The sequence below is a fragment of the Rhinolophus ferrumequinum genome, chromosome X (assembly GCF_004115265.2).
Source record: "Rhinolophus ferrumequinum isolate MPI-CBG mRhiFer1 chromosome X, mRhiFer1_v1.p, whole genome shotgun sequence".
Classification (NCBI taxonomy): Eukaryota; Metazoa; Chordata; class Mammalia; order Chiroptera; family Rhinolophidae; genus Rhinolophus; species Rhinolophus ferrumequinum.
The window spans coordinates 119,641,954-119,655,414 of NC_046284.1; the positions used below are offsets into that span (position 1 = coordinate 119,641,954).

General features: G+C 48.3%; 1 protein-coding gene across 2 annotated transcripts in view; it reads right to left on the bottom strand.

Moving 5' to 3' along the window:
• Positions 1-13,461, bottom strand: part of SHROOM2 (shroom family member 2) — a 128,908-nt gene that overhangs the window by 63,934 nt on the left and 51,513 nt on the right. For both annotated transcript variants that reach the window (XM_033106576.1, XM_033106567.1), the window contains exon 2: positions 5,203-5,354. In XM_033106576.1, the coding sequence (XP_032962467.1) occupies positions 5,203-5,354 (152 nt within the window). The remainder of the gene's footprint in view (positions 1-5,202; positions 5,355-13,461) is intronic.

Sequence of the window (13,461 nt, forward strand, 5' to 3'; positions counted from 1 at the left end):
CTAAAATTAACATATGTCAACTACTGTATCCCAATTTAAAAAATAATGGAGAACAGCCCAAACAAATTAGAGTGTCTGTCCAGCACAAACCTCTAGATCTACTCTGCTTTAATAAGAAAATAAGCACAGTAGCAAACGGCCGTAATTCCCAAAATGCTCAAAATAGAAACGTTTCCCCTGAAACTTGAACAAATGATCTCAGACTGCCCTCCGAAAGCACAGGGTTTTGTCAACACCCAGCAGCGTCCCCACTAAGATGTACGGTCTCCATCAGAACAAACACTGCTTCTGCCCTCAGGAAGAGCCCTCGGGAGGAGAGGGAAGGGAAGGGGAGACACACCTGCCGATGTCCTAGCACCCCGCCACTCTGGCTGCACCACTGCACGGAGCTGCTTCCGCTTCTGGGGGCATCTGTGCTCATCACTGGTGGGGCCCCACACAGAGCCACCTGCTCAGGACACTTCCAAGAAGCAGGGGCGGGGGCGGAGCACAGCACCATCCTGGCTTGGTACCCAATCCAAGGCCACTTAGTGACACCCAGAAACCAATGCATGTCGGAAGGACAGCCTCCCAGCAGGCATGCGTGCTGTCACTAGATCCAAAACCTGCTTTCTTCACTCACATGCAGGACCACACCACTCGGTCTGGCTAAGCTCTACAGCCTCCTGCAAAGCACCTCCTCCCGTTAATCTACTCCTGAATGTATGCTTAGTGGCTGTAATTAGAGTCAGAAAAAGGTTTAAGGCTGTCAGCAAGAGGCAGGAAATAACATGAATCAACAATCAACCTTATCGCTAATTTGGGCTGGCGAAAGTACTTGCAACAACCGGCTGGTTCAAGACGAAGATGAATGATGAGGTGGCAGGCGTACTTACTTCGCTGTAAACGACTGTTACCATATAAATCTGGAAAAAAGGCCAACAGAGTAATTACAGGCTTTAGAAAATAATTTATGGCCTATTTTAAAGAAATTTTGCATAAAGCGTTTGAAATTATACGTACTTTTCAGGAGCTGAATTTGCGGTAATTTGCCTCTAAAGTGAGAAAAATGGCTGGCTGTGTCTCAGCGCTGTCCCACAAGACGGTGACAGCCCTTACCGAGAGCACAGATGGCCCGGCCCCCTCGCACACGCCCTATGGAGTGGGCTTACCTACCTACTGGGCCGCACTAATCCGGAAAATGCTCTTAACCTTTTCCAAACACATTTGCCTAAGCCAGTGGTATAACCCCACGGCTGCCCAGCAAAATAGCCTGTGGCCCTCTGTGAAAACACCAGCTCCCAGATCCGTTCCAGAACGTCCCATCAGGAGCTCTAGGGCGTGGCCTGGACACCCAGGTGAAAAGTGCAGATGACGACTACAGAGAGAGACAAAGAAGAGGTTACCACATCAGCCCCGAACTTTCCTGCGAGAGGCACTTCCGGCCAAGCAGAGATGGACCAGCAAAGTGCCTGAGAGGAAGGAAGGGCCAAGGAAGGGCTGTCCGCTCGGCCTGGCCTGACACTGATCCGACGCCTGCGTAGACGCCCCCCTCGCCCTCGACGTCACAGGCCCCGGACGCCGCCTGGGTGTGGCGGAGGAGAACATATGTGCACTTGCTGGGGATCACTGTCACAGTCTTTGTGTTTCCAGCTGACAGCACTCCGGGAGAAAGGAAGTGCCCGCTGTCATTTGTCTGGGAAAGACACTTCGCCGGAGAGAGATAGCCATCCTGCACCTACGGCACCGCTCTCAGGCCCCTTCTAAACGATGACAAGATACGCGTTAGTTACCCAGGCCCCGGGAAACAAGATGCCATGGCTTTGTAAAACCAGCTCATCGCAATCCTATCCTGGCTGCTTGGTGCCCTACTCACCGCCCTGAAATCAAACCAGCCTGAGGAACACGACACGGCCGCTGTCACTAGTGGAAGGGAGGGAGGGAGTACGTGCGCCACACTCCCCGTTCTGTCTACGAAACCATGGGGATGTGTCTAATGTGCAGGTGCACACACCGCTCCCCGCAGAACCAGCACACCTGCACTGGCCACGCTCACCCCTCAGATCCTCACCTCCTTTCTCTCTATCAGAAAAGCCACCCTTTCTCAGGGCACCGGAGGTGGGCAGGTAGTCGAATCAGGTTAAATAAAGCAGGGTTGACTTGAAGCTTTGGGTCAAACTCTTAGGTAAGAAAACATACACTACTTGTGTGCTTGTGGCTGAGTCCGTGCATTACTTCCAGCGTGCCTTTTGATAAACAAGCCACTATTTTTGAAAAGTACACGATCCATTCTGGAGCTGGACGTAAAATGCTAGAAAATGCTCATTAATCTATGAGACAAGTCAGATTAGTGGTTGCCTGGGGATGGAGAAAGAGAAGACAGTCAGATCTAAGCACACATTTAAATTTAGAGAGAGAAGGCGGCAAGTGACTGATTTAAGAGACATCATTTAAAAGCCCTCATTGTTGGGAGCAGCCCGCTGGCTCAGGTGGTTGGAGCGCCATGCTCCTAACACCGAGGTCACCGGTTCAATTCCCATGTGGCCAGTGAGCTGCGCCCTCTACAGCCGTGAGCAGCCGGAGGTTGGCGTGGGCTGCCGCGTGCTGCCATGAGTGGCCGGCAGCTGGCGAGAGCTGCCGTGAGCCGCTGTGGGCGGCCGACCGATGACAGGCAACCGACTGCTAATATCGGCAGGGGCCAGGGAGCTGTGTCCTACACACCTAGACTGAGAAACAACAGCTTGAACCGGAGTGGGGGGGAGGCGGAAGAAGGGGGGAAGAAAGCTCTCGTTTTTGCCTTTGTAATGAGGAGAATGACATAAGTTAGTTTGGAGTTTTAGAGTCCTTACCTTGTGGACCTTTAGGGTTTCCAGCCACATGCTGGATGACGGCAGCAACAGGCCCTAATATTAACTAATTAACCGGTGTGGGTAATTTCATTCACATTTGCAAACAAAGCACCATTTCAGATTTTCTAACAGGCCAAAATAATACTGCCACATAGTATTCAAAATTAATACAAAATTGTTTTTAAAAAATGTTAAACACCTCAGTGTGTTATTAAAAGTGTGTTGGGGAAAAAAAAGTGTTTGAACCAACTTGGTTTGTTTCTGTATCTTGTGACATGCGTCACTTAAAATACAAAATCCTATCTAAACCACATTACCATTCTGCGCAGCCCTCGTTGAAAGAACGCAGGTACGCGGAACGCAACCCGAGCTCTGCACTGTGGCTTCCCCCAGGCCTTTGGGGCAAAAGTGCGAGCCTCAGGCCAACAGCCGTTCGGCCACCTGGTCAGGGGAGTCAGCGAGCAGGCCCCAATACCGCCTCCCCCCATCCTGCGGACCAGCTCCCACGCATGGGTGCTGAGCTTTGAACAGGATCCAGATGGTCTCTTTTATATCCTTAGGTACATCCCTCTAGTTCAAAAACAAGCTTGTAAACATGTGGAACGATGTCCGACTTCACTTCTAACGACAGAAATGCCCAGGGAAACAATAAAACCATTTTCCACCTGTCATAGTCACAAAGCAAACAAAAACAAACTTCACGATGCACGCACCTTCTGACACAAACACTCCCACGCTAGGGAATTTATCACAATGATCTACACGCACACAGGTTCACCCACATTCCTGGGACCCTGTTAGATGCAGCCGGTGGAAATACTGTCACCTCTTGATTCTGTGCCCCATCCCGTGTCAACAGCTCTGTCCGTTTTATTGGCGGCTGCCTCCCCTGGGCTGGTCAGGGTCACACAGCTGGGTTTTACGGAAGGAGCACGTCCATACTGGCGTCCTCTCGTGACGCCAGGCACAGATCAAGGCGATTTTGGTCAACAAAGCCAAGTCCAGACGTCGTCGTTGTACGCCTAGCACTCCAGTAAGCAGCCCAGAGTTCATCTGCGGTGTCCAAAAAGCTGGGGCTTTCCCCACAGAAGAGACAAAATTGTCCCCATCGGGAGCCAACGAGCCAGCTCAGCACTCTGCGGGCTCTGGCAGCCCTACCACAGAGACAATATGGGCGACAGAAGAAAAGGGGACCCCGGTCAGACTGGGGTCTGGGTGGAGAATCCAGACATGGTTTATAGCTTGTGTCTTACATCTGCGGACCAAGCTTCCTTTACCACCGTTACCTTCTAACACTAGGTGATCCTGAATCCATGCAGCCACACGTCCTGCCTTAGGAGGTGACCACAAGGGAATAATTATACAACGGGACAGTGCATCTCGTGTGCCATCCTCCCCAAAGGGCTCCAGAATTGCCATTCTGAAGTTTGCTAGTTCTGATTTACAAGGAGGAACCTACAGCATTTAGAAATGAGGTTTCTAAATTAATGTGGCAAACAATGAAAGTTTGGGTTAAAAAAAAAAAAAAAAGTCTTTTGGGAATTTGTCCTCAAGCCTGCACTAGAAATCGAAGCAAGTGCTCGAGTCAATTTATTTTTTAAAATTTACAGGTAACCTTGGAAAGACTGCAGTAACTGTGCTAAAAAGGACATGTAAACACTATACTTTGGATTAGCCGACTACAAAATGCAAGGTGGGGCATTATTTCTATACGAAAAGTACACGTCACAGACACCTTTGTGGAGTCCAGAAGCACTATTCCACTTCCTGCGTATGAGAAAGCACCATGTCCCCATTTTCACTTTCCACTCGCTTCAAATCACCCACACATCTATCAACAATCTGATATCCAGGAACCAGCTGCTTGCTCCCCTCAGTCCTCAGCACAGCACCAAGAACTTGTGGGCGCTGGCTAGCCTGTGTCTCCCGACTGTCACACTTGATTTCAGCAGAAAACCCAGAAACTCGGTAGCCTGCCACCTTGTGTACGCAACAGGCAACAACACGTCACTTCATTTGGAACGGCAGCACACTGTTTTTCTCCCTGTCAAAAGAATAATCTACACATTGCCAAAGACAGACATGAGTATTCAAATTCACTTAATAAATCAAAATAAGCAATCGGTAGTAATCAAAGCAATCTTTTTACATTTTTAATGCTTGATTCATCCTTGGCCAAGAGATATACTTCTACATGCATGCATGCATGTGCGTGCATACACACACACACACACACACACACACACACACACACACACGACTTAAGTCCAAATCAGGATTGCCGAAATGATACAGACAAGTCAAGCAGACATCACATGCTGCTGCTGTTCTACTCCCTTCTGTGTGTCTTGGTTAAACATGGTATGAGTCTTACCTTTTTACCACCAGCTTCAGGGTCTTATGGGACCCCTTCACCAGGCAAATCGCTTCCTGTCTAAACCCGGAGAGACCAATGTCATTGATGCTGACAATCTCGTCTCCTGCCAGTAACTTGTCCACTGCTGCGGCTTTACTTCCTTCTTCAATCTGCAACAACGACAAAAAAAAAGTGTGTCCTGTGAGCATGCGGCAGGAGCAAAGCAACTCCCCCGAACCCGGCCAGAAATACAACATGCGTAACACATGCTCTAGGACTGGCCTCGGATTACCCGGCAGTGAAAGGACCCACCTGGGCGCCGGAGACGGCCCTGATCCCCATGTGGGGGACGAGGGGCACCGCCTCCCCTGGTCTGCCTCTGCGAGGACGTGGGCCACCATTCACCCCATTCACCACGGGAGCGGGGAAGAAAAAGCATGAAACGCTCAGGAACGCACACAACCCAGAACAGTGGCTCCCAAGACACCGGCTTATTTTCTGCTCTCCTTTATCCAAACAGTAATGATGGATCATTTTAATCATTCACTAAGTATTTCTCATACATTAATCCCGTACCTAGTAAATGATTTTTCCAACAGCTTCGCTGAGATCATTCAAAATACAGATAAACATACAAGGGAATGGCTTTTTAGTAAACTCACAGACTTGGGCAACCATCACCATCATGAATTTTGGAACATTTCTCTAACCCTAGAAGGAACCTTCGGCCTGTTAGCCGTCGCTTCCTGATCCCTCCAGCCCCTGGCAACCGCTAGTCTACTTTCTGCCTCCATAGATTTGCCTACTCTGGACATGTCCTATAAAAAGAGTCATATAATAATACGTGGCATTTTGTGACCGGCTTCTCTCATTCAGCATCACGTTTTCAAGGTTTATCCACGTCGTAGCGCGTGCTGGTGTTTCACTCCTTTTCATGGCCATGTAATATTCCATCGTACAGAATGCCACCTTTGATTTATCCATCAATTGATGGATATTTGAGTTGTTTTTACTTTTTGGCTGTGTGCGCTGCTTGCTGTGTGCACTGCGGCACAAGTCTGTGTGTGGGCGTGTCTTCCTTTCCTGGATGTGTATCCAGGAATGGAACTGCTGGGTCATATGGTAACTACGGTGACCATGTTGAGGACCTGCCAGACCGCTTTGTAAAGAAGGTACACCCTTTTACAACCCACCACCAGCATAAGAAGGTACCAGTTTCTCCCCATCCTTGCTACCACTTGCTATTATCTGATTTCTTTGATTACAGTCCTAATTACATTATCATACTAGGCTGTGTGTGTGAGGATATTCACCTCTCAGCGCTAAACACATAGGTATGAACACGTGTGTACTGACTGACTTCTTAAAAGCTTGCATGCTACCCATGTTGTAATTTGCACCCTGAGAAATCTTGATCTTAAATCCTCGACCTGGTTTCTCCTACATAGCAACGATCCAACTCGGTATCAATTAAGCCAGCCTGTTTTCTGTACTAGTGCTTGGCCAGCTATGGCCCAGGAGCCAAATCCAGCCAGTGGCCTTTCTTTTTTTTCCCCTGATAAATAAAAATTGCACTGGTGTACAACCCCACTCCTTTGTTTACCAACTGCTACAGGACAGAATTGTGAGGTTTGGCCCACAAAGCCAAAAATATTTACTATTTGGCTTATTTTTTTAACAGTGAAAACGTTTTATATTTAGAGTTAGCCAGCTGGACGCAGTGTAGATGAGCCAATTTTGTTGGCTACATCAAAGCATCATAATCAGGAGCCAGTCAATCAGGACATACGCCTTCTCCTCTCCATCAGGCCTGCTCTCCATCAGGGTGCTGAGCTTGGGCACGTCAATATCATGGAGCTTCTTCATAGCCTGTCTGATCTGGGGCTTGGTGGCCTTGCCATCCACAATGAACACGCGTGTATGTTGTCCTCTATCTTCTTCATGGCTGATTCCGTAGCTGGGGGACCTTGATGATGGCATACTGGTCAACCTGGTTTCTCCTGGGGGTGCCCTTCCCCGGATATCTGGGCTGCCTTTGAGCCGCCGTGTGCTGAGCCCTCAGAAGGTGCGTGATGTGCAGATCTTCTTTTTGTGTGTCTGTGGACGACTTTCAGCTCTGCTTTCTTTGCCTTCAAAGCCCTGGCTTTGGCTTCAGCTTTGGGAAGGGCCGGGGCTTCCTTCTTCGCTTTCAGTGCCATCTTCGTGAAAAGCACTGCTTGGCTTTTTTTTAAAGTTAGGCAGCCCGTGTTGTACCCCAAAGGCGTTATTTTTACAAACTGCTAGGAAAAGTACTGAACCACGTGAATGGTTTGGAACATATCTGTGTGCAGTCTGCAAGTTCCCTGCCCAACTGTATGTCATGGCTAACCTACCGGGTTTCCCCGAAAATAAGACCGAGCCGGACCATCAGCTCTAATGCACCTTTTGGAGCAAAAATTAATATAAGACCAGGTCTTATTTTAACATAAGACTGGGTATGATATAATATAATATAATATAATACCGGGTCTTTTATATTATATTATATTATATTATATTATATTATATTATATTATTATATTATATTATATTATATATTATATTATATTATATTACATAAGATCCGGTCCTATATTATATATTATATAAGACCCGGGTCTTATATTAATTTTTGTTCCAAAAGATGCATTAGAGCTGATGGTGTAGCTAGGTCTTATTTTCGGGGAAACACGGTAAGAATTACTTCCAAAGTCTGCACGGGGCACTGAAGCAGGTTTTCCCTCTGGGAGCTAAAATACTGAGTGCCAAATAACTGACGCGGCCTCAGTTCTGAAGCCACACATTTTCTACAAATCTCCACCTCGATCAGAGGACAGCTGAACTCTTGGGTTAATAAAGCAATTATTCATTACAAGTCAACACCATAAACAAAACTAAAAGACCACTCCTAACAAAAATATGAAGCGATTATTCAGTTAACAACTGGGTTCAAAAGTCTAGACAATTTCAGACCAACATAATAATAGGTGGATTGTCAGTATGTTTCCACCCGCCCAAGAGAGAGCCAAGGGGTCGGTTCCACATGGTGCAGGATTTGACAAACCCTGTGAGAGGCCAACAGGCTGTCCAGGTGGAGGGTCCAGCGGGCAGCTGGCTGTGGGAGAAGAGTGCCCAGGAAAAGGTAATCACACAGGGATGACCCCGAGCAGAGCGAGTTTAAAGACTGGAGTGGCTGGGGGCACCCAAGGAGACCAGCTAGGCAGAAAACAGACCCACAGACAGACGACCACCCAGGACGGACCCCCGGTCCTCCCGCATTCACAGGTCGGGTGGAGGAGGGGCCCAACGAAAGTGAAGAAGACACACGTGGGGCAGGCGAGGGTTCTTGAAAGATGCAGCTCCTACTTGAGAGACGTATAAGGGCTTGCAGACCCACACTTCTCAAACTGTAACGCAGATAAATCACCCAGGGGCTAGTTACAGTGCAGGCTCTGGTGCAGCGCGTCCGGGGTGGGGCCTGAGCATCTGCATTTCTGTGTCATTTTTAACAAGCTCCTGGGAGTACCGATATAAGACACAGGAGGGGCGCATACATGAAACAATGAAGCACTAGATGACTGGGAACTACGCTTGTCTTCCTTCGGCAGTGGATGCTCAAGGAAGACTGTCACCGAGCCTGTGGCCCTCCGGTGGCCTTGAAGGAGTGCAGACTTTGAGACAGACCAGGGACTGCATAGGGACAGGTGCTGTCAGGGACCAACAGCACATGTAAGGGCATCAAAATGGTAGGCACAGGGTTCTCGATGTGGAGTCCTGCGGGCACAGGGGGTCCTGCCATGCTTCTGCCGAGGATGGCTCTTGTTCCAGGCGGAGCCTCAGGAGGATGTAGGGGAGGGGACGATGGCATCGACATGTCACTGCCAGTTGTGGCAGCTGGAAGTCTCTCTGCAACCTGTGCTAGGAAGCCTAAGTGTCCGTGTGGCTGGCTGCTCATTTCTGTGCCCCGACTGCAGCAGAGAAGGGCACCGGGGCAGTGTGGGAAAGCCTTCCAGCCCTGAGACGGTGGATGAGGAGACAAGCTTTTCCCAGCTCCAGGGGCCGAGCAGGTTCAAGGTCAGTGCACCGGGTTCAAGGTCAGTGCACCGGGTTCAAGGTCAGTGCACCGACCTGGGCGGGCGGGTCTTTCCATTTGAGATGGGCTATCTTTAGGGACCCTCCTTGACTGTCAGGATTGTCACCTGGTTCCAAGCCCACATCCGTCTTTTCCATCCACGTGTATTCCACGGCCACAAACTCCACACTACAAACTTGGATCGCTTTCTCCTGGTTGCCTTCTATTTACAATGGAGAGCATAACTTACCTGTAACGCAGACGCTGTTGATCACAGCCAGTAATGTATTTTTCTTTTAAATCTAATATTACAAACGTTCCATTCAAAGCTTGGGTGAGGTGTAACAAATCAGTTCTTAACGATTCTTAGCGGAAATTGTCTACAACTGGCCATATTTCAAATGAAGAATAACTCCTCCTTCCCAAGAGATAGCCTCATGCTTGAACATAAACCTATAATTTATTTACAACAAATAGGTAAAAAGATGGGCCTCTTTCAATATACTTCGATAGTAGATATTTCTCCCTTCAACCTATGCTTTGTGTTGTCCTTTTGGGAAACCTACTCCAGAGTACAGCAGTGAAAGAAAACCATTCATATATGTGCACATACATTTAGCTCATTTAAGAGACTTAAACACTGATCTCTATGAACATAGCTGACTTTTAGCAATTTCAACTCTGCTGCCGAGAGTAGAAACATGGTGTGAACCGAGAATCCCATTTCCACAATGACTGACTTAGAAGGAAGGCACAAGAGAGTACTCAAGAGAAGATTCCAACCTTTAAAGCACAACATGAAAATATTGACATAATCACGTGCTAATCAGATGCCTACTTAGAAAAATAATTTGGTCGGTATTTTGTACTCAAAAAAAATGCACATTTATAAAATCTAACTCCATCATCACAAATTTCTGAGGACACAATCTTATTTTGTTTTCTGGGGTTTTTTTTGCCTTTACACAGTTCTGCATCCAGGTGGAAACTCAAATGTCCATGAAGAGGTGAAAGGGTAAATGAAACGTGGTCTCTCCGTATGACAGAATATTATTCAGCCTTGAAAACGAGGAAAATTCTGACTCAGGCTACAACACGCACCAACCCTGAGAACATTAAGCTCGGGGAAAGAAGCCAGACGCTTCAGGCAAAGACGGAATGAGCGCACTTGTATGAGCTTCCTAGAACAGGCAAAACTCGCCGAGACGGAAAGCAGGATGGGAGGGGGGAGGGGCGTTGTTCAACGGGGACAGAGCCTGAGAACAGGAAGATGCAAACAGTTCTGAAAACGGATGGTGGTCACGGTCGCCCAACACTGTAAATGCCGCTGTCAAGTGGTTAAAATGGGAAGTGTTATGCTACATGTATTTTACCATAGTAACAGTTATGCGTTCTTCAGTATCTTCAAACAAAAAATGAATCTGACCCAGGATGAGAATGCGCTAATGCATGTTCCAACGATCGCTTGGAATTCGAGTGTTTTAGGGAAATCTTGAGGAAAAACCACTATGACTCGCAACTTGAAAGCAGCACGTCCTTGGAGGTGACACGTCAGCTGTGTCCGACTCAGCCACGACCCGGTGGGTGTTTCGGTGTCATTCCCACAAACCCTTGTATATAAACAAGTTCTGTGTGAGACTCGGGAAGCGCTGTCATGTACTCCGCCTTCCCGGCGAAGGGACATCCTGTCACTTCTTCTCATCTGCGGACTCCTACACACCCACCCTCCTGTATCGTGAGCAGCACACCCCACACCACCCTCCGGCCTGGACCCCACCAGGCCCCGCAGCACCAGCGGGTCTAGGTGAGGCGATCAAGTAGCTGCATTTTTCTCCCCTTGCTTCCTTTCCAAGAGAAGGTATCTCTGATATTATCATGCTCAAGGGGAAAGTCAGTACAAGACAGGGCAGCTTTGAAAACCTGCATTCGATACACTTTACCCCATCAAACGTCTCACATTAGGTACACGTGATTAGGCTTGAACTCGGGGACAAACCAACCTGCAGTTGGCACTAGCGTCATGGGGGAAGGACTGCCTGCCGGCATTTGCAGTGCATCACGCCTTACAGGCGTGGACGCTCATTCTGTCACAGTCCCGCAGTACAAAGTAAAGACAGCGCCTGGCACTGTCTAGAAACAGCTGCCAAATGCTGCAAAGTGCAGGAGCCATGAACAGGTCACTTGTGTCCCGTGGCAATCAGGAACCATGCTCGGACCCCAAAAAATCCCTCTGCAAAAAGCAGGCAGGCAGGCAGAGAAGTCACTGCACACTCACGCTGCAGGCTGGTCCTGTGTGCCACGCGGCACACACTTATGGACCCAACCTCCCCGACCCCCCAATTCACAGGCCAGGCCACATATTCCAGGTTTGCATTCTTAACTGGCACGCTGGATGGAAAACTCCCTTTTACGGCCCCCATGAAGAGTTCAATGCCCCACAAGGTTGCAGAATGCCTTATTGTTCTTATGGAAATGTTTTCTCTGGAAACAGCAGGAGAGGGGAAAAAACAGTTGATGAAAGTCCTTTTGGAACCCAGTTTTCATACTTCATTGTACGGGTGTTACAGATGATCAAGAATGAGGACCCACAAAGGCAGAAGAATCTTGATTCTAGTGGACGACCAGGCCCACGTGGAAAGGAACTGTGCCCAGTGCAGTGGACGTGTGAGGGAGGACGCTCCCCTCTGTCTCAGGGTGGAGATGAAAAGGCTCCACAAACAGAAAGGACCCTGAAAAACGATGGGGGAGGACATTCCAAAGTGGGGTCTTGCGTGAAGACAGGCGCAGAGGCAGGAAGCCCAGGCCGTCTGAGGAATGTCAGCCTGGCAGGGTGAAAAGCTCTCACAGAGGAGCGTTTGAAGATAAGGGCAGAAAGGGGAAGACTGGGAACTTGACCTTGAATCGGAATCAGGACCACATCCTGTAGGTGCTGAAAGCCCAGAGAAGGCAGACGTGGAAGTAGGAAAGTGACTTTACTATTCAAGCAAATACTTCTGGAAGAGACGTACTATGGGTACACATAAAATGAGTTTCTCTTGCCTAAGAACTGAAGAAATGGCAAGGAAGTGGATCCTGTCAGGTCCCTACCCCATGTCTGCACTGGACAGAAGCAAGGGCTCAGACCAAAACAGGGCAGAGAGAACGAGCCTGAGTAAGGACTCTAGAAGGCGAGAAGGAAGCACCAATGATTCAATCACTGATGGAAGTGAAGGTTAAAGGAATGAGGTCTGTCTGCAGTGCTGTGACCTTGAGCTTGAGAGATATGGAAAATCACAATGACCACGGATCAAACCGAAAGAGGAAAAACGATTCTTTTAAGTCCAATATCCTATTTCAAAGCCCACGAATCACACCCATATCTATCATGGCTATCTCAAGAACGCTTCACTTCCCAGACAATAAGATAAAAGCCTGACAAAGCAATGTCTTTTGTCAGACAGGACAATCACTGACGTGACCTCCTTCGTCTGCTTCACTGAATCATTTTACTCATTCCCTTGAACTCAGCTGCTTCAGAAAGGAAACCTGACTCATCCATGAAACGTATCAAATTGTGAAATAATGGGAGAGCGCATCCCTGGTAAGAGAGAAGCCCATCGAATACTGAAAACCTGCACCCACGTGTGTTGAGACCAACTGACAATTACTGGCCCCCACAGCGGGAGAAGCGATGGCAGCCAGGCAGCCCAGCTTCCAGCAAAACGGCATCAGGAAAGAGTAAAGCTTCAGACAGACAACAGCGGAAACAGACGGAAAGGGCTAACTAACCAAGAAACTAAAGACCCACCTGGGAAACACAGACACAAAACACAGATGCCTGCAGCCTCTGACGAAGCAAGTCGAGGCGAATTAATAATACCACGTTCTGCGTCTGATCAGTGGTCCCGTCTCCCTTCCTGGAAAATCCAGTCAAGTGGCTGAGCAACTATTTTGGAAATGCAACTTTTACAGCAGCTCTAGAAATGTGTTTGAGAAAGAAGGAAACCCCACTGTCCCCCAAGTTTAAAGTGTAAATGCTTTTTTGAAAGAGGTGAATTCATTTGCTGGTTTTTTGGGGTTACAATCACAGTGGGTACTGAATTCCAGGCTCCAGGGTCCCTGGGTGTAAGCTTACCATTCCATGGGGGGCGGGGAGTCGTTATTATACCCGATGACACAAAGCACAGTGAATGACAATCTGGAATCAC